Genomic DNA, 20,070 nt, shown 5'->3' on the forward strand with positions numbered 1-20,070 from the left:
TTTTTTTTTTGTTCTTAATTTTTTCATTTATTTTCATCCCATTGCAAGGGATGAGTCATACAGGTATATACAGGAAGGGAAATGCGGGAGAAAAACCCCTAAGGACAAGTGTTTGTAAGAAGGCATCAAATACTGAACATAATCAAGGCATTTTATAAAGCAAAAATAAAGGTGTGGGTTTTTCATTTGTGGGAGTACCTCTGCATTTTAAGCCATTTCTTCTTGTCTTGTCACTCCAGGCTGTTGTCCAAAGTACCCCTCCAGCACTCTCAGAGCCCCTTTAGGAATCCCTTCCCTAAAATATCTGATCCATGCTCAGGAACAAGTGACACTGGTACCTCTGCTGAGGGCAGTGGTGGAGTCCCCATCCCTGGAGGGATTTAAAAGATGTGTAGATGTGGCACTTGGGGACATGAGTCAGTGTTGGGCTTGGCAGTGCTGGGGGAATGGTTGGACTCGATGATCTTAGAGGGTTTTTCCAACCTTACAAGTTCCATGATTCCGTAATTCTACCTTTGCAGCATCTCCCAGCCTTCATTATTTCGAGGACAGGGACTGTCTCTTATACACATCTCCCCCGCTCCCCCATGTCGCTCATTTGCATACGGGTGACGTCATCGGAGGGTGGGCGGGGCCGAGGCGCGCGCCGGAGGGGGGAGCCCGAGGGGGACGCGCGTCCCCCGTGTGTCCCCTGTGTCCCCCCCCCGATCCTTTCTGCCACTCCCCCCGGGAATTTTGGGCGCTCCTCCCGCACAGGGAACGCTGGAAAACACACTCCGGATCCCCTCCCCGCGCAGCGAGCGGCCTGCGGAGCTCCCGCTGGAGGAAACCACCCTCTAGTGGGCTGCGGGGTAACGGCAGGGGGGATATTTTGGGGGGAAAAAGCACCGCTTTGGGCTCTGGTAAACGTGGCCTCGTCCCCAAATGGTAATTTTTAAAACTTTTTTTTTTTTTTCAGAGTTTTGCATTTTAGATATTCGTGCTAAATATACACGGATTTTACCCCTTCAAGCACCGAGTGTGCAGAGACAGGATTTGTGTTTGGGTTATCATTTCCTGTGCAGATTTTATTTCCCTTTCCCATCTATCATTTATTTCACTTATTTTTTCCTTTTTTTTTTNTGATCTTAGAGGGTTTTTCCAACCTTACAAGTTCCATGATTCCGTAATTCTACCTTTGCAGCATCTCCCAGCCTTCATTATTTCGAGGACAGGGAAGCTCAGAGTTGGGAGATGTGCCCAGGTGTTAGGGCATGGTCTGGGAGGGAGACACGATGGGATCATGGCAAAGGCGGGGCTGAACCCCTCCACCAGTGAGTGACAGAATCACAGATCTTAAAGCTCATCTCATTCCAAACCCCTGCCATGGACAGGGACACCTTCCACTATCCCAGGTTGCTCCAAGGCCCTGTCCAACCTGGCCTTGGACACTTCCAGGACACACAGGCAGCCACAGCTTCTCTGGGCAACCTGTGCCAGGGTTTCACCACCCTGCCAGGGAAGGATTCCTTCCCAATATCGCATCTGACCCTGCTCTGAGGCAGTGGAAACCATTCCTCCTTGTCCTGTCACTCCGGGCCCTTGTCCTAAATCCCTCTCCAGCTCTCTTGGAGCTGCTTTAGAAATCCACACAGCCCTACAAGTGGCCGTGTGCTCTGTTGGGGGCTGTTTGTGCATTCTTTGGTTACATTTTAAAGCAACACCTATCTTCATCTGCCCCTTTTGGGGGGAAAAATAGTGGGGAAACAAAGGCCCCTAAAATCACTGAGAATACCTGGTGCTGTGTGCTGGAGCATCAATCCCACTGCAGGATGACGAGACGAGGATCATCAGGTAGACATCAAGTACAAATGGTCCATCTCACCACACTTGGAGTTTGCTTTTAGCTCAGTCTGTCTGGTGACTAATTAAACAAACACGAGTTCCCTGCCAACAATCCCCAGCCATCTGCCTCATCCTCCGGCTCCATCCCAATAAATGCTCCACCAACGAGCCCCTTTCCCCTCACCTAAGTGCTGACAGCCCTCCCGCTGTCGGGGTGTGCTTTGGGATGGCCCGTGGAGCCGTGAGGATGAGCCATCTGCCGCGCCGGGTGCGCGTCTCGCGCGGGAACGCGGAGCGAGGCTCCAGCGGCACGAGGAGCTCCGGGTGGGAACGCCGCGCGCTCACACCCCGCTAATTTAAGGGTTGCCAAGCTGGCTGTGCCAAGAACGCCTCCCAAGTTTTGCATTTTGATTGTCTAAAGTGGGAACGGCAGAGATGGGAAGGATATTTAGGGCTGAAGCAGCGAATGCATCCCTCGGTGATGATGGGCAGGGCAGTGGGAAATGTCCCGTCACACCAGCAAGCCGTGGATGAAAAGAGTAAAAGGACCAAAGCCACAGTTTCTATCCTGTGCTCCGGGAGACACCAAGACCATGCTTAGTAATTAATCCAAAAATAATCACCCACCATTTAGGACCCCACAGTTCCTGTTCCCCAGAGTGTCCCAAGGAGGCAGCTGTGGAGGAGCGAGACCCTGACGTAACAGCACACGCCTGATGTTTGGAGGTTTCTATGGCAATTAAAAAACAGATCTGTGACCCGTGGAAGAAATTCCTTGCTGCATTCTGAGCTCTGTAGGGCGGGTGCCCGTGCAGATCTGTGTGATGGAAGGATCCTCAAGCTGGCTGGGAGCAAATCTCCTTCCCTGACTGCAGTGGGGAGATTCACCAACACCCCCGTGGCCAACTCTCTTCCCTGCGGATGGAGAATCCAAAGTGCAGACCACGTGTCCTGGGAGCAAAGACATCCCATGCAAAACACGAGGCAGGCTGAGTAGAGACGCAGGGTAATTCCCTTTTATATGGTAATTCCTGTGGGACCTTGGGATCTTTGCAGATCCAGCTGGAGCATTTCTGCAGGGCTGCAAGTCCCTGGGTAGGAAGCAGAGGCTGCTAAGTGGGGCTGTGCTTGTGGGCTGAGGCACCGCAGATGCCAGGCTGGGTCATGGAATCACAGACTATCCTGAGCTGGAAGGGACCCACAGGGATCATTGAGTCCAACTCCTGACCCTGCACAGGACACCCCAACAATCCCACCCTGTGCCCGAGAGATGTCCAAATGCTCCTTGAGCTCTGCCAGCCTTGGGGCTGTGACCCTTCCCTGGGGAGCCTGGGGAGTGCCCCAGTACCCTCTGGGGGAAGAACCTTTTCCTGATATCCAACCCAAAGCTCCCCTGGCACAGCTCCAGCCACTCCCTGTCACTGTTACAGAGAGCAGAGTTGCCCATCCAGTGCCCCTAATGTGAGGAAGCTGCACCCTCTGTGAAATCTCCCCTCAGCCTCTTCTTCTCCAGGATCAGTACAGCAACATTTCGATTTCTGTTTACCATTTCAGAGGGAAAATAAGAGGCCTGTGGTAATAGTACCAAGCAGGTGGTCTAAGCAAATTAGTGAATCCTGATGATTCCCGAGTTCAAAGGAAGCAGTTGCTCATCTCTGTGGAAGCTATCTGCTAACATATTTAGCTGAAGAAAGGATGAGTGTATCCACCAGCACACAATGGCCCAGATTTCCTAGCTCATTAAACCCAAATATTAGTGAAAATACCATGGTAAGCAGGCTGAGATAATTAAACACAACATCATTTCCATTTGTTCCTAAACACAGTGTGGGAATTGGCCACTGGGATGGCAGCATTTCCCTTACCTTGGGTGGTGAAGTGGAGCTGTAAAATTCACACACCAAAAAAAACACCCTTCGAAAAGCAAGCTCACACCAAAAAGAAATATAATAAAATGAAAAATAAAAAGTAAACAACAAAACCTATGCGGGTCTGTATTTCCAAACTGGATGAGGCAGATATTAAAAAATCACAGAATCCTTGAAGGATTTGGGTTGGAAGGGACCTTAAAGACCATCTTCCAGCCTTAACATGTCCACATGGAGCAGCTCTCAGTGTGGATGTACAACCACTGCATCTTTAGCCCTGTTAGTAGAAAATTAAGTGTTGAACAGCCCAAATCCTGGTAAAAGCAGCATGGGCTGACTCCTCTGATTCTGGAGGCAGCAATCACTGGGATGAGGATGATGGAGGATGAGGGCTTGTAGGAAAAGCAAATTTAACCCTCTGGTTTGAGCTGTGACCACAAAGCAAAAAAAAGTAAAAAGGGAAAGAGAAGGAGCAATGTGGGTGCAAACACCTGGAGAAAGGAGCACTGGAAAATACTACTTAGCATGGAAGGGCTGCTCACATTTTATTTGTTTAGCCATTGTCAAGGGGATGCCGTGAGAAGATCCCATGTCCTCTCTGAAATGCTGGGAGTGCACGGACATCGCCTCTCCAGCATTGTCAGCTCTGCTCTGCACGCTTGATGAGTTGGCTGACAGAGACCCCAGGGACACAGAGCCAACAAAATAAATCAGCTTAACTAATGGTCCTCAAAAAACCACCCCTGGCAAATGTATCACAGGCTGCTCTCATGCTTGGAGATGCCAACGGAATTGGTGATGAAGAGGAGCTGAGGGAGAAGGGGATGCAAAAAGGGATGTGAAGGATTTCCCGTAAGTTTCACTGGGCTCTGCCAGTTTCAAACAACCCCTTGAGTATAAATATTGCAGCACCTGATCATCCTACCAACAGCAAGTGAGTATTTGCAGAATGTGCCTTTGAAGGACTGAGATCGCTGTGTGTGGTGGCTTTCAGGGCAGCTTGGTTATCGGGGTTGGATTGTGTGCCACACAAGACATGTCCCATTCTATCCTTCCAGCCATTGGCATGGGCATGGAGAACAGCTCCACTCACACCTGGCATGGGTCTGCACCCCTGAGTAGCTCTGGGCCCCTCTTCATGCACAGCAACACCCCATAAATGCCTGCCAGCCCAATAACTCCCTGCATGGCTGTATCCCAGCCTCATGTTTACCTACAACACTCGGATTTTTCCAACCATTTCCAGCCGGCACTGAGAGCAGCTTGTTATAGGACTTGGAGCTGGCTGAGGCTGTGTTGCAAGCAGATGGCCCTGATGAAACAAGACACTGATCCCCAAGGAGGCACCGTGCAACGGAGCTGCTCGACTCCCCGGCTCCAGCAGCTCCAAGGCAGGATTGGATATGTGCATTAGCACGCACCATCGAGGAAATTGCTTCCCTAACCACCCCTCTCAAGCAACTCTCTTTGGAATCCTGGTCCCAGCTTGAGACACGTGTCAGCAGCACTAACAATGTGGCAGTTTTCCTAGTTAGTTATTAATAATGGAGCAGCTGACAAAATTAGGGTAATTTAAGAATATCGTTAAAGGAGAGAGGAGGAGCTTCCAGGCTGGGTGAGGGTTTAGATGTAGTCAGGAGGCTGGGGTGGAGGAAAACCTCAATGCTTATATTTGGTGAAATGGAAGGGGATCCAAATATGGAAGATAAATACAGAGAAAAAGAGCCTGCATTGATCCTCCTGCTCCTGGCTCCAAACAACTTCAGCAAAATCCAGGGAAGTGACATCTAGGGCTGCATGGACTAACAAGCATGTGTGGGCACAGCTGGAATAGATGTAAATGGAGATGATCCACTGAGACCTCTGAGGGCTGTTCTGCATCTTGCCCAAGCCCTCCTAATGACAGAGTGTTGAATGCTGTGAAATTTGATGGAGACTTTTTCATTAAGAAGTTGGTGCCGAAAGGGAAAACTGGAGCTGGCAGACTCATTCACACATTTTTGTGTCTCTGGGAAGACACTTGGAGATTCAAAGACTGGGAAAGTTGTAGTCATTCTTTAATGGGAATCCACCAGCTCTTGGCAAACACTCCTTTTTGGTCCTATAGCAAAATGTAAAGGTAAGTTCTTGTGTCACTCAAGCTGTCTCAGTAGAGGAGGGTTTGGATGATATTGCAGCCACTCCAGCCAGGGTTTGGTACTGAGCACCTGGGAGGAGACTGGCTTTCAAAGGAAAGGCAGCAATTGTGCCACCAGCCTTGTCTCATGCATGCCAGAATCTGGTGAATGAAAATCACTGTTTTTCAAGCAGTACTGTGCCATAAATCACTGCTCTGGTCTTACTTTAATCAATGGAATGTGCTGCCCCACAGGGCTATGCTCACCCTGGCAAGCAGAGACAATGCCATGTCTGACCCCCTCTGGGCTTCTCACTTGCCATCATCATCCTCAACCTTGCTGCCAGCAATATCTCACCCCAGGCTCCCTCCAAGCTGGTGCTTTTTGAGCTTGCAGTCTTTCCCTACAGGGAAAATCCTTAAAACTGGGGACCCTCAGGAACTGGAGTGAACAAACCAAATGTGATGTCTGTGCTGCACATGAGCAGGGAAGACACAACATCTGTATCCCACAGTTCTGCTGGCAGGAGACTGATGCCTGATAACCCCTGGTAGAGCTCTGTTCTGCCTCCAAACTCAACAACATCTGCAGAGTTACAGGGAAAGAAATAAGAGGGTAACTTCAAAATAATTCACAAGTTAGCAATCCTCCCCTCCAGCCTGTTTGTCAAAGTATTGTTAGTGAGGAGCTGATAGACACTGGAATAAATAGCACGAGGAGAGAGAGAAGTGATGCATTAGACCTCTCACCAGTCCCCTGACTACAGCTACTACTGAGAAATCTGCCAGGAAATATTAGATGTGAAGTAGCTATGCAATGGGAGAGGAAAAATTATTAGGAACTGCCAAAACCCCTCAGCTGATGAAGACAAAAAGGTGGAGGAGGCATTTAAAACCTAGAGAAGATTTTTAAGTACAAATCTTTTGCAGGTAAAAGGTCGCCGCAGGCTGAGGATAGAAAACACAGGTAGCAGCTGATTGTCCTGATAATTATTGCTGGTCCCACAGAAGCAGTTCTGGGATTCCCTCAAATCTCAGGAGGATCCAGGTAGTGCAAGTGTTTTCTAAAGAACGGAAATCAAAGAATCTCAGAATGGTTTGGGCTGGAAGAAACCTTAAAAATCAAGTAATTCCAATCCCCTGCCATGGGCAAGGACACCTTCCACGTGAACCAGTTGCTCCAAGCTCCACCCAGTCTGGCCTTGAACATTTCCAGAGGTAATACAGAAATGCAAATCCTCATGTCACAACGGTGACAAACATCCCAGCGTTGCCCTTTCTATGCTTGAGGACTGCATGTGCAGGGAGGAGGAACAAAAGGAGTTTTTTGGGTTTCGCAAGCTTGATGAAGGTTCAGTAATCTCAGCATAAATTTATAATGTCATTGATTTCCAAAATTCTGTGGGAGACACACAAAGACTCCTGACTTTGGACATCAGACTCTGCTGATGGATTCATTTAGTCTTAAGACTGTGTCTACTTTTAGCATATGTACTCTTGTAAATCATTCCCATTATTAGATGGGGTAATTAAGACAGGACCTCTCCTAGCTCAGCTGCAGAAGCATCCACACAAAGGTGCCTTTATGTTGGTCTTGCACATTCCCACGAATTTATGGAATCCAACCAGTGGCAGCCCCTTTTTATAGGGGTTCCTATACTGCACTACAGGCTCTTGTCACTCTACCCACGGACACCAGTGAGTAAAAGCAACACAGAATATGCAGAGCTGCCCATACTTGAAGTTTGATGTTAGCATGTAAATGAGGCATTTAAATCAGATTCACACAGAAGCTCATCTTAAAGCTGAACATGTACCTGGGCAGCCTGTGGACAGCCTCACCACAATTTCAGTGAAGACATTTTCCCCGATATCCAATCTAAACCTCTCCTGCTGCAACTTGAGGCTGTTTCCTCTTGTCCTATTCCTTGTTTCTTGGGAGAAGAACCAACCCTCACCTGGCTGCACCCTCCTGTCAGGGAGTTGTACAGCAGCCACCTGAGCTGGCCTGGATTTTCCCTATGACCATTTTCCCCTCTACTTAGGAGGCAGATAAGAAGGAAGATCCTAACCCAGCAAATTTCCCTACAGAAGGAAGATGCCCATGTCACAGTCCATTGGCACTTGGAAAGACACCTTGGGACATCCCCAAATTGCACCACTTTGTCTGATCAACCCATTTGGAAGCCTCAGCTCTGATTAGGGTTGATGAATCAAATCAAACCAACCCCTCCTGCAGCAAAAAACATTACAAATCTGAAACACCCCAGTGCTGCTTAAAAGAAGCAAATCCTGTTGCCAGAAGTCTTCCCATCTTACTTGATGTCATCAAATCCATAAAGATCATCTATTATGAGCAGAAAAGGAATGTTATATCACCTCTGTTACAGAAGGGTGACAGAGCAGAACAGCCTCTGTCAATACACTGTGTTTTTGTGGATCACAGGAAGGTTTTATTTCTCTCTTAGAGCCTTGAATTCCTGCTTTAAGACAACCAAGGGATACACTGGGCAGCTTTAGAACTGCTTCTTTTCCTTCTCACCTGATCTGTATTTTGGCATGGCTTCTTAGAAGAAGGACAAATGTAATGAGGCAGCTACTGTACTTTTTATAGCTCTCATCAGGTCTTTCATTTGGGCCAGCAAGGAAGCTTGTTAGAGCAGAGAAAGCAACTAAGCATCTCTGGAAAATGCTATTAAAAGAGCAAGTAACAAATGAAAAGCTGGGACAGACTTAATGGTAAATACATGGCCTGGCAGTTCAGCACAGCTACATCCTGCTTGCCATTATTATTTAATACTGGCATCGATTGAAGGATGAGGCAGACCAGGCAACTCTCTGTGGGGTTACTTGAATACCATTTCACTGTGAGATTAAATAAGCCCACAGGTTTGGATCCCATGTTGTTTGATGGGATATTTTAATTAATTGATTAAATATCGGTGACTACTGTGGTCGAGCAGTAAACAACACCTCCTTCATGATCTCTGTGGGCAAACAAGTCCCTGCTAATTATCAGTGCCCAGCTCCAGGCTGGAACCAGCACAGCATTAACCTGCTCCTCTGGAATAACAATCCACTGTCCCACATGCTGTGTGAGCTGTTGGTTTGGAAGCAGCTGCTGCCATTGATCAGGCACTGCTGCATCCCTGCAGACACCTCAGGGTGTCATTCCTGGCTGGTACACAGTGCAAACAGCAGCCTGGTTTGTCCAGCAGTTTATTCCCAAGTTGTCCCTGGCCAGGATGGTCACTTAGGCAGAGCAGATAAATTATCTTACAACCAGCCTGCTGATCACTGGCTGGAAATCTGTAGCTACGGGCAACAATTGCCCACCTCTGTCTGTCCTTACAACTAACCACTGCTCTTCCACACAGCACCACCTAAATCTTTTCCTCAGAGGTTATTGTCTGGAGTTTGAAAGCAGGGTCACAGCAAACAATAAAAGAAAAGAAGGATGGAAAGGTGAAGATGGAATACCTTTGAGTAGGGGAAGCTTCCCTGTTTTGGAGGTGTGCAGCACCTTGTGTGTACCCTGGAGCTGGCAGGAGAGCAGAGCTGAGGATCATGGAGCATGGTTTTCCCTGCCTGAGCCTGAGCAGCTGTTCTGGAATTGGACGTAGGGAAAAGCTGCAAGGGAACAAAAGGGTGGACAGAAAGCAGCTACTCTCCATTTCTACAGGTTCTAAGGAGCATTTTCCCTTATATGATCAGATGTGACACTCAGCCTGTTTGTCTTTAGGAGAATTTGTCTCTCTTTAAAGAAACCAACCACTTTCTTTTCTCAAAAGCCATTTTTACTGCTTTTGACAATACACCACTGGAGTGAAAGGAAATAATTTTCTGCTGTTCTTTAGCTTCTTCCTTTGTTGGAGCAGGTACACGTCCTGGGATTATTGCTAAGGGTAACTGGTTAACTTGTTACTGGTCATCCAAGCTGACCATGCAAGTGCAAAGAGCTAGAAATCCCTCAAAGCACCACAAAATTGCCACCTCTCTGGAGAGTGATTAACCAATACTTGCATGGAGAACAAGTTCCTACAGGCACTGCCAGCAAGACTGAAAGTCTGTGTCTCAAGATGTCATCGCAGGGGCTTGAAAGTGTCAGCAACACGCAGTTCAAGAATAATCAACAAAAATCTTTCCAAAGGGCTTTGGCTGAAGCACAAATCCTTCAAACCAGCCAGAAACAGTGTCCTGAGCCACACCTTCAACCCCCAGCTCCTGCCACAGTCCAACCTTCAGCTACAAAATAAACATACACAGGGTTAATGATGAAGAATATTTACTTTCCTTCATATGGTACATTCTGTAAAGTGCTAAGTTCCTAAATTATACTGAGTTAAAATGATACATGGCTCTAGTATTTTAAACACAATAAATATAGAATGAGCCTTGTGCAACTGCACTTGCAAGTTTTACTCTTTTTTTAGTAGACAGCCTAAATTTAGTAGTCAAAATAGCCTCCAATAGTGCTCCAAGAAAATCTAGGAAGCAGTTATAAATAAAATCACATCCTTCAGAGCTATCCTACGCACTTCTCCTGTCCACATTGCACGGGTAAGCAGTGCTCCTGCGAGCATATGGAGCGAGGAAAAATAAGGAAGCTGAAAATTACCCAACAAAAAAAAAAAAGCAAAATCCTACAAGTTAACTCTACATATCCTCCCATAAATAGTCTGGCTTCCACATTTAATCTTAGTGCAAACAACCCAGGTCTTTTATTTTTAACTGCTGTTAAAAAACTCTTCCAGGAAGAACATCTTGCAAGACATGGGTCGATTCATCCTCATCTTGCTCCTTTTTGCTGCAAAGTGGAAAAGACTCCTGCACGAACTGCCTGCACATTGGGCACTGCTGGAAATACTTGATGCAGCCATTGCACAGGCACGTGTGTCTGCAGGGCAGGAGGACCCAGTTCACGGGGCCGTTCTGGCAAACAACACAGTCTTTGCTGTTTTCTTCCTGCAATTCTGGTTCATCTCCAGCCAGCCCGGCCTTTTCCAGCAGCCCTCTGTCAGTGCTGCTCTCACCAGGGAAGGTATCGCTGGAGGAGGGTGCAGGGCTATTTGCAGACATGAAGAGTTGCTAAAATACACATAAGCACAAGTATTTAGGAGAGAACAAACTCTTCCCCAATCTCTGCACACACACAGAGGTGCAGTGGTAGTTCCACTGGTCCATTCACTGGGTCAAACAGTGCCAGACCCTGTGTGGGTCCTGGCAGCTGCCTGGTCTCAGTTAAAGGCATTTCACAAACATGAAATTACATAAAACAGTGGGAAAATATTAAAGGTAAGTCCTCAGACCTTGGCTGCATTAAATCAACATCATGCATGAACTTTAACAGAAGTGCTCAGGTTTTGAGCAGCTCAGGTTTGTTTCTGGTCCATCAGCCCTCTGTGCCTAGAGGGATCTTCTATCTGTTCCTACCAAAATTATATCCACCACACTGTCAAATCTGCTTCACTCAACCCATTCTGCTCTTGCTCATATTCCAATCCCCTACTCCTTTTTTTGCCTTATTTTACGTGAAGCACAAATTCTTCTGGGCATGATTCCTGAGTATAGTGCAAGAAAAAGGAATTTTAAAAAAGTAAGTTTCTTCTGAGGCTTTTCTGATTAAAAGGGAATTCTGAAGAGAAGAAATAAACATTCTGGAAAGAAGAAGCATTCAACAGTGAATTTCTTCCTACTGCTTTACTAAGTGGACACGAGGACTCCTAGATTAGAAGCAGGTTATTTCTCCAGGAAATCTTGAATATTTTCATGGAAAATATTTCTGTACAGTAAGTTCCTGTGGCACTACTTAACTGATAAAATAATTTTAACTACCATCCAATTCTTTGCATGACAATAGAAGCCTTGTACTAATTTAGGCTCCTGAAAGCCTACACAAGCTAAAGTTAACACTGTCATACACATGAAACCAGACTCCATGCGTGGCTTACCTTCAGGTCATGGTATTGACCTTGAGCTAGGAGGAGATACTGATACAAAATTCGGCAGGAAAGTCTGTAGCTTTCATCAGGAACGTGAATTACAGCCACCATTGCAATCTACAAACAGAAAAAAAATTATATATTTAATAATTTATAACTCATGCTGACAGAACATGCTGAAAGGGGGTGTTCACCCTGGAAAAGAGAAGGCTCCAGAAAGAGCTCAGAGCCCCTTCCAGTGTGTAAAGGGGCTCCAGGAGAGCTGGAGAGGAACCTGGGACAAGGGATGAAGGGACAGAACACAGGGAATGGCTTCCCACTGCCAGAGGGCAGGGATAGATGGGACACTGGGAAAGAATTCTTCCCTGTGAGGGTGGGCAGGCCCTGGCACAGGGTGCCCAGAGAAGCTGGGGCTGCCCCTGGATCCCTGGAAGTGTCCAAGGCCAGGCTGGACAGGGCTTGGAGCAACCTGGGAAAGTGGAAGGTGTCCCTGCCCATGGCAGGGGTGATGTAAGATGATCTTTAAGGTTCCTTCCAACCCATATTGTTCCATGATTCTCTGATTTGCTTTGGTACAGCTTCTGACCTGCTTAATTTCTTAGACAATCAGGAATTCAACAATGGTGACTTCAAGCACTGATCAAAAAAAATAAAAAATAAAAATACACTGGACAAGGTATAAACAGGATGTGGCACAAGAGAGCCCTTGGTGCTCCTTCAGCTTCCCACCCTGCTTCCCCATGGAGCTTTTCTGTGGCCAGTTTATAGCAGAGACCTGCTCTGGCTGCTCCCACCTCATGGAATTACACCCCAAACTGGAAAGGCACCTGAGCAATCTTCTCCACTTTCTCCCTCTTCCCTCACAAACACACAGACTGCAGTTTTTAGACTCCAAAATTCACTAAGAAGTGATTGGCTTGTAATCTGAGTAGGCAAAAGACAAATTTCACTGGAAAGGATTCTGAACCCCCACAGGCTGACTTTAGATAATTCCTCTGGAAATACAAGCACTCTAAGCTTGCATGCTGTGCCTAACAACCCCCACCCTGCCCAAATTACGTAATAGCCTCTAAAAAGCTGGGAAAAAGAAAGTGAAATTCAATATTATTGTAGTTCCCAGAAGCTGTCAGAAGAGAAATGAAATATAGAAGCTGTTTTGCTTTAAAAAGAAATTTAAAGGCAAATTAGACTTGCACTTCAAAATCCACACATGGCTAATTAAATACAGAGTTCAAATGTGTATGTACCTACACATATGGATTTATAAGAACTGAATTCACTATTCCTTGGCAAAAGAGTTCTTTTTTTCTAAATCACAGTGCCTGAGATCTAAGCTTCCACTTTAGCTGTGACAGTCTTCCAGTAATTTCTGTAACTTTATATACGGTCATGCTAATTTTCTGGATCTAGAGAAAAATTATGGCACAAAACCAAGTAGGGATGATCTTGCCACAAAACCAGTTAGGATGAAAATCAGACCCCTCACCTCCCTCAGGAAAGAGGCACTGGAACACCATCCACAGTGATGGACACCCACACAGACCCCCCAAATAATTCAAAATGGTATTATCCCACTGGCAAAGATCCATTTCCACACTTCATTTCTATTTTACAAGTTTGTTTCAACAAACCAGGCGCAATTCTGACATTTGTCTGGCAAGAAGTTCAGGTGGAGTTACTCCTTGACTGAATTTGCAGATTCTAGATGTGTTCCTTTCCTCCAAAATCAGAGGAAAAATACCTCCCCCATTCTCCTTCTATGCCTTTCTTCTATGTTAAGGCTCAAAACAGAGGTGTTACAAATTCATGCCCATGCTAATGTCAAATACATTCAAATATTACATTTAGAGTCTCTTTATGTTAAACTGATCTGACACCTGAACCTATAAAATATGTATTAAAACATTAAAATATCTCAAGTGGGGATGGGTGGGAGAAGTGATAAGAAGCCAAGAATAGCCATCACCTGGAAAAGGGACAGATTTCTTAGGCACTGGTGTGATTACAGCTTGCAGGTGAATGCAAGGAAAAGGGTTCAGTGGGTTTAGGCAATTTGTTTCCAAGTTGAGTTGTGCTACCATTCAAGGAGTTGGTGCAAGCAGATTATCAATCCAATGAGATGAGAGATAAAAATATGTCTCAAATCATTCAGAGATCATTGATTTAGAGTTTATAAAGGGTATTGAACAGCATGTGGCAAGGCTGAAGCTGCTTTAATAGCAAGAGGTTAGGAGGAGACCTTTTTTGGGGAGCTGAGTATCTCCTATCAGCCTCAAGCCAGACCTTTATCCTTTCCTTGTAAGTGTCCGGGAGTTGGCTCCTGTGAGACACAACCATGACACAGACCTGGGGCAGAAAGGTAATTTCTAGGTTTCTAACAGCCAAGTCAGCAATCAGCTCCATATCTGTGCCAGACACTTATAAAAAAAATCCTCCTGCCTTGCCAACAGAATCCAAGAGTCTGTGTAAGCTCAAGAGCTCCACCACAGGCCCATGTGATCCTAGAAATCAGAGTACCAGGTAACAGTAAACTGCCCCAACCCTTATTCCTCTGACCACAGGGACCTTGGCAGGCAGAAGCTTTGGGGAAATCACAAGCATCTTTTAAATGCTATAGTGAATAAGTAAAGAGTAAGCAATGTCTCTCCATTGCCTCTTCAAAGACTAAGGTTTGGAAGTCAAAGCTTTGAGCTGCTCTATTTTAGAAAATAAGAAAGTGAGGGACCAAATTCTAGGGAACGGGAAAGTGAAGCTGCTTTATTCAAGCCTCTCTCTTGAAACATTCAGACCTTAAACACAATGACCCTGAAATACATTCTGATGTTACTTACAATATCATATATTTCTCTGTCTTCTTCATCTGCTAACGTCAGCAGTGCTACCAAGGGATAGTGAGCTCTAGGCACAGGGCCAAAATCCACAACTTGAGCATCTTCTGGTAACTGACAATATTTCTCTGCCTTGTCATTTTTTTTAATGCTTTGTCTGTGTCAAGGAAAACAATCAGTGGCTGCAGTTGCAGATAAATGTGACGTTTGCATAAAGAATATTTCTCATCGTGTTTGCTCATAAACGAGTTGTGCCAAAATCCGCGACGCGTTCACCAGCCTCAACGCTCCCTGTGCCAAAAAACCCAACAGATTTTGTCAAAACAACTCAAAAAAAGGATACAAGTGCTGTTGTTTGTAGAGGTATTCGTTGTAGAGAGCATCCTCTAATGCCTGAGGAGTCTTTATTCTGAAGCAGTAGACGTGTTTCTGCAGTGCTTCATGGAGTTTCTGGACGTTGCAGCCCCAGTAGCAGGTAAGGACACAGTCCTCCAGGCAGTCAGGTGTCAGGGTTACACCCCCTTGGAGAAAGAGGAGAGGGATTTCATTAACTCACCACCTGCAGGAATCCTGGAATTGCTAAGCCTAGATGCTTGAAGAGCTACAAGCAGAAAACAACTTCAGTGTTTTTATCATAGAATCATAGAATGGTTTGGGTTGGAAGGGACCTGAAAGCCCAAACAGTTCCACCCCTCCATGGGCAGGGACACCTTCCACTATCCCAGAGTGCTCCAAGCCCTGTCCAACCTGACCTTGGACACTTCCAGGGATCCAGGGGCAGCCACAGCTTCTCTGGGCAACCTGTACCTCACAGGGAAGGATTTCTTCCCAATATCCCATCTATCCCTGCCCTCTGGCAGTGGGAAGCCATTCCTCCTTGTCTTGTCCCTCCAAGCCCTGGTAAAAGTCTCTTCTTCTAGGCTCCCTGCAGGTACTGGAAGGCTGCAATTAGGCCATCCCTAAAATGCTAAACATTATAAAGTAACAAAAATTATTTATCATTATAAACAAATCTTCTAACAATTTAGATTCAGCTTAGTGTTCATGGAAGTCAGTGGGGATGAAGAAGTGGGTGTGAGGACATAAAATGGTTGATTAAGCTCATGAAAATACCACATGCATTTTATGAAGGGTAAATTTTAACTTCTGGTAATACTTTACACACTCACTGGCAGGTACAAGAGCCCAAGCCTTAGCCCAAAGTCCTTTCCCTCCTGAGATTATGGTATTAATTAGATCACTCATCTACAAAATTCTCTGTGGTCTCAAAGAATAAGGCTCTTGATCATGCAGAGGAAAAAAAGAGTATCTATGCTCTCCACTCTTTTTCCAAAAACCTGTCATCTTCTAAACACTTCCTGCACAAACAGGAGCAGGAGTGCTCAAAGCTCCTGAAAAATCCCAGTTACCTCAACTGTTGGATTTGTTGTGTTGGGGGGGTTTTATGTTGAGGGAGGGGGAAAATCTGCTGCAGCCCTTCCTCATGCATTGGAAGGCCCCGTATCTGTGTGGGTGGAAGATGCTCAGCCTTGCTCACTGCCCTCCAGTGATGCAGAAAGCCACAAATTCCACTTCCTGTGTGGGTGATTTCAGGAATCATAGGGATGGCTTGAACTCTGATACAAACAGATATTTAAATTCAGTTTCCATTGGAGAACAGATAGAAAAAGAGGGTGATGATTTATTTATCTATTTATTACAAACAGTGCACTTCCAAACACTGCTGAAGATCTGGGCTTAGATTTAAGTGGGTGGCACATATTCCATAATGAATTCTGTACAATTCTACAATTCCATGAAATTTATAGGAACGCCCACAGTGGTTGGTAATTTGCAAATGTTTTAGTTACTTAAAGATCTGTAATAGCAGGAAGTGTTCCATTAATAAGAATTAAACTGTACCTCCAGATCCAAACATTTCACTTTTTAAAAACACTATATTTATAAACTGTGTAAAAACTTATTTCTGTTGGAATGGAAGCATATTTCTGAGAAATTATGATAGAGAAAAAGGATGAGAGCAAGAAGAATGATCTTTAAGGTCCCTTCCAACCCAAACCATCCTATGATTCTAAGCAGAAAATGGAAAGTACCAAGACCAGGAATGCAAATTGACAAAAATCACTTAAGAATTCTACTGACTTGTTACTGAAGCTGCAGCAGGATTAGGGATCTCTAACCCAAAAGGATTCTTCACTTGTCTCATCCGCTTTTTCAACACCCTTGTGCTGGATTCTGTCTCTTCTGAGTTCCTCAGAATAACAGGAACACCCAAACCAAACCTAGGAGACACAAAACAAGAAGAACGAGTGGGTTCAGTGTTAGTGTTGACACATTTGATTTTTTTTTGTCAGCTCTAAATAGCAAGCAGCAGGACAAACAGCGGTAGCTTGGCTTTCCAGAATATCTGCTGGGATGCATGGACGATACATCCTGCCATTTCAACTTCAGCTTTTTGTCAGAAGACAGGAGTCTGCACAGTGATGCAGGGAATCTTTAAAGGGGGAGTATTTTGCTCTGGGTTTTCACAAAGAGAATAAAATTGATGAGAGCTGTCAGTGCCCTCTAGTGGTACAGAGTTAGGCCAGAATTTCCTCCCGTCTTGAGTCCTGCAGAACTGAGCACTATTCCAGCCTCCACCCGTGAGCAGGGACACTTTGCACTGGAGCAGGTTGCTCCAAGTCCCATCCAACGCAGCCTTGAACAATTCCAGGGATGGGGCAGCCACAGCTTCCCTGGGCAATCTGTGCCATGGCCTCATCTCCATCACAGCCAAGAATTCCTTCCTAATATCCAACCTCAAGCTGCTTTCTGTATGTTTTTCATGAAAACCATTCCTTTCACAGAAACATTTGCATTTCATCAGTGGCTCTTGGCCATCCTTGATTTGAGCACACAGAGGGTCAGCTCTCTCTTCTACAAGGGAAAACACGCACAGGGACTTCCCTGGGGCTGTACAGGAATATCCCAGTTAAACATCTCACAAAAAGAAACAGAGGCAGCAGCTATTTCCCTCCTTCAACATCCAAACCTCAATGGAGCCAATCTCTGAAGCTGTGCATAAAGGTGCTTCCTGTTTTATACCAGAATCTGCCTGATTGTGAAGGAAAATTCCTGGAAAATTTCCTTGGAAACTTTCTTTGCTGGTTGAAAGCAATGGGATTATCCTCACGAAAAGCTGAAAGATAAAAGAGCCTCTGGTATGGTTTTAGCAGCAGGTGAAGGCATGGAGGTCTTTTCAGTAAGGTGTGGTTTTCTGTAAATTTTAAGTGTAGGAAGAATGAATAAAGATATAGTTTTTATTTTATGATCTAACAGTCCAGATCATTAGCTGGTAGAGGAGAATGTTAATTTCTTCAGAGTAATGCTAGCTGATAAAAAGCAGGAATTTCCAAGGGTTTAGTTAATGAATTAATGTTTCTGCAGAGCCAGACCTCCAACAGGTGCTGAACCTTCAGCTCCTCCTAACAGGAGCATTCCCCTCCAGCTAAAAATACAATGCCCAGGTAATCAGGTGATCTAAATTCCACTTCAGCCCTGTGCACAGGGCACCTGTGGGACTGGCTCTGGAAGCTGCCTGTGCATTAACCTACCTGGACTGTGAGCAGAGCCACAGGTATCCAGGGTTGGCCAGAGGAACAGATGCTCCTCCCATCACTTTTGCAAGGCTTGACAAATGAGAACATGAACATTCCTGAACAGTTGGAATTTTTCAGGCTGACTGACACCACCACAAACACATCATTAAGCAAATTTATGCTGAAAATTATTAGGGAGCTCAAATGCCACTACAGCAATAGATCAGGTATTCTGGGCTCTGGTGACAACATTTGCATTTACAGTGCTCTGGGTGGCAAATGAAGGATTTGAGTTGTTTTCCTGAGCAAGTTCAGGAGAACTTGAGCTGTACCTGCAGCTGCAGGCACCGGGAAATCCCTTGGAGGCTCCTGGTCATGGCCATGACACAGAATTCCAAGGAAGCAGCAAATATCTCTGAGCAGTGGCCTATACATTCACCTCCTTGTATGTGCTGAGCTTCTGGCTATGGCTCCTCTTTGATTAACAGGCCCTTAATACTCCATTCTGAAGAAAAAAAAAGCATATATTTCCATAAACTGCAATAACACCTAGTGCACGTGCAACTAGAATCTCTGATCCTGAAAATAAATGCCTTTGGACAGTTCTCTGCACACTCAGTTCCCAAAAGACACCAGTGGACAGGTGCCATGCAAGGATCTTGTAGAACACATCTACTTCAGACGTTTCTGAGCAGGGGATTGCCAGCATTTACTACAAGTTGAAGAATAATGATTAAATTGGCAAAAGGATCAGTGGTTAGGGATAGACATGATGAAGATTCATCTAAATCATGGTTCAGTATCATAATTTTTTTTTAAGATCCCTTTATCACAAGCACTCTGCAGATATTAATGTGGAACCAATGAGAGGAAGTTCAACGACTCCTGTTTTATTTTCACCACAAGCCACGTGAGTCTGGTGTGTGTATGTAGCCACAATTCCTACATGAAAGATTTTAACTGCCAATCAATGCTCTGCATTGTAAACCAAAATTTACATTTACATTTGGTTTACATTGTAAACCAAAATTTACATTTAGCCACTCCTGAGAGTCAGGGACATTCAAGGAGCCGTTTCTGAAAAAGGGAACAGCGGCATTTTTGCGGCATCCTCTCAAACACAAGCAGAAGCTCTTTCACTCACCACCCCTCGAGGCACTTGAGGAGATCAGTTCACAGATGTACAGAATCATTTAGGCTGGAAAAGACCCTGGATGCACCCAGGAACTTGTGCAGAGCCAGAAGGTCTCCCCTGAGCCTCCTTTTCTCCCGACTGAGCCCCTTTCCCAGCTCCCTCAGCCTCTCCTGGGGCTGCAGACCCTTCCCCAGCTCTGCTCCCTTCCCTGGACACACAAACACAGCTCAGTAGATACAACTGCATTGCTTGCCAATATTATGAGCGATATTACGAAAAACATTAAGAAAACACTTCAGTATTACTAAAAGAGGAACGAGCTTAACAAAAATACGTATAATTTTTTTTTAAAAAAAATATTTTTATTGCTCGTTTAGAAGCCTAGGAGTGTTTGTGTTGGAATGAACCGTTCCAAGCCCCTACCGTGGGCCTGGCCTTGCCCCCCCTCAGCACAGCCCAGGCCCCCCGGGCCGAGCCCCACCGGCCCCAGAGCACTGACCAGCCGAGGACGAGCGCGCTGGTGACGAGGAAGCAGACGGACACCAGGGCGATGTAAAACAGCGGCGAATACTCGTACAGCGTAACCAGGAACACGGCAGCCATCGGGGCGGCCGCGCCGCCCTCAGCCCGCGACTGAAGCCGCTGCCCTCAGCCTGCCAGGGATGGGGTGGAGCCATGGAAATACCGAGTGAAGCCGCTGCCCTCAGGCTGCCAGAGACGGGGTGGAGCCATGGAAATACCGAGTGAAGCCGCTGCCCTCAGGCTGCCAGGGACGGGGC

At 45.8% G+C, this 20,070-nt stretch overlaps 1 protein-coding gene across 1 annotated transcript; it reads right to left on the minus strand.

Annotated features, from left to right (window-relative positions):
- Positions 1-10,076: 10,076 nt before the first annotated feature.
- Positions 10,077-19,962, minus strand: CGRRF1 (cell growth regulator with ring finger domain 1). Its single transcript, XM_015632258.3, has 6 exons — positions 19,791-19,962; positions 16,721-16,860; positions 14,922-15,099; positions 14,582-14,729; positions 11,760-11,867; positions 10,077-10,896 (listed from the first exon to the last, which is right to left on the minus strand). The coding sequence occupies exons 1-6, from the start codon at positions 19,892-19,894 to the stop codon at positions 10,546-10,548; spliced, it is 1,029 nt and encodes a 342-aa protein (XP_015487744.1). The 5' UTR covers positions 19,895-19,962; the 3' UTR covers positions 10,077-10,545.
- Positions 19,963-20,070: the final 108 nt, after the last annotated feature.

The sequence above is a fragment of the Parus major genome, chromosome 5 (genome assembly GCF_001522545.3).
Source record: "Parus major isolate Abel chromosome 5, Parus_major1.1, whole genome shotgun sequence".
In the NCBI taxonomy this organism is placed as follows: Eukaryota; Metazoa; Chordata; class Aves; order Passeriformes; family Paridae; genus Parus; species Parus major.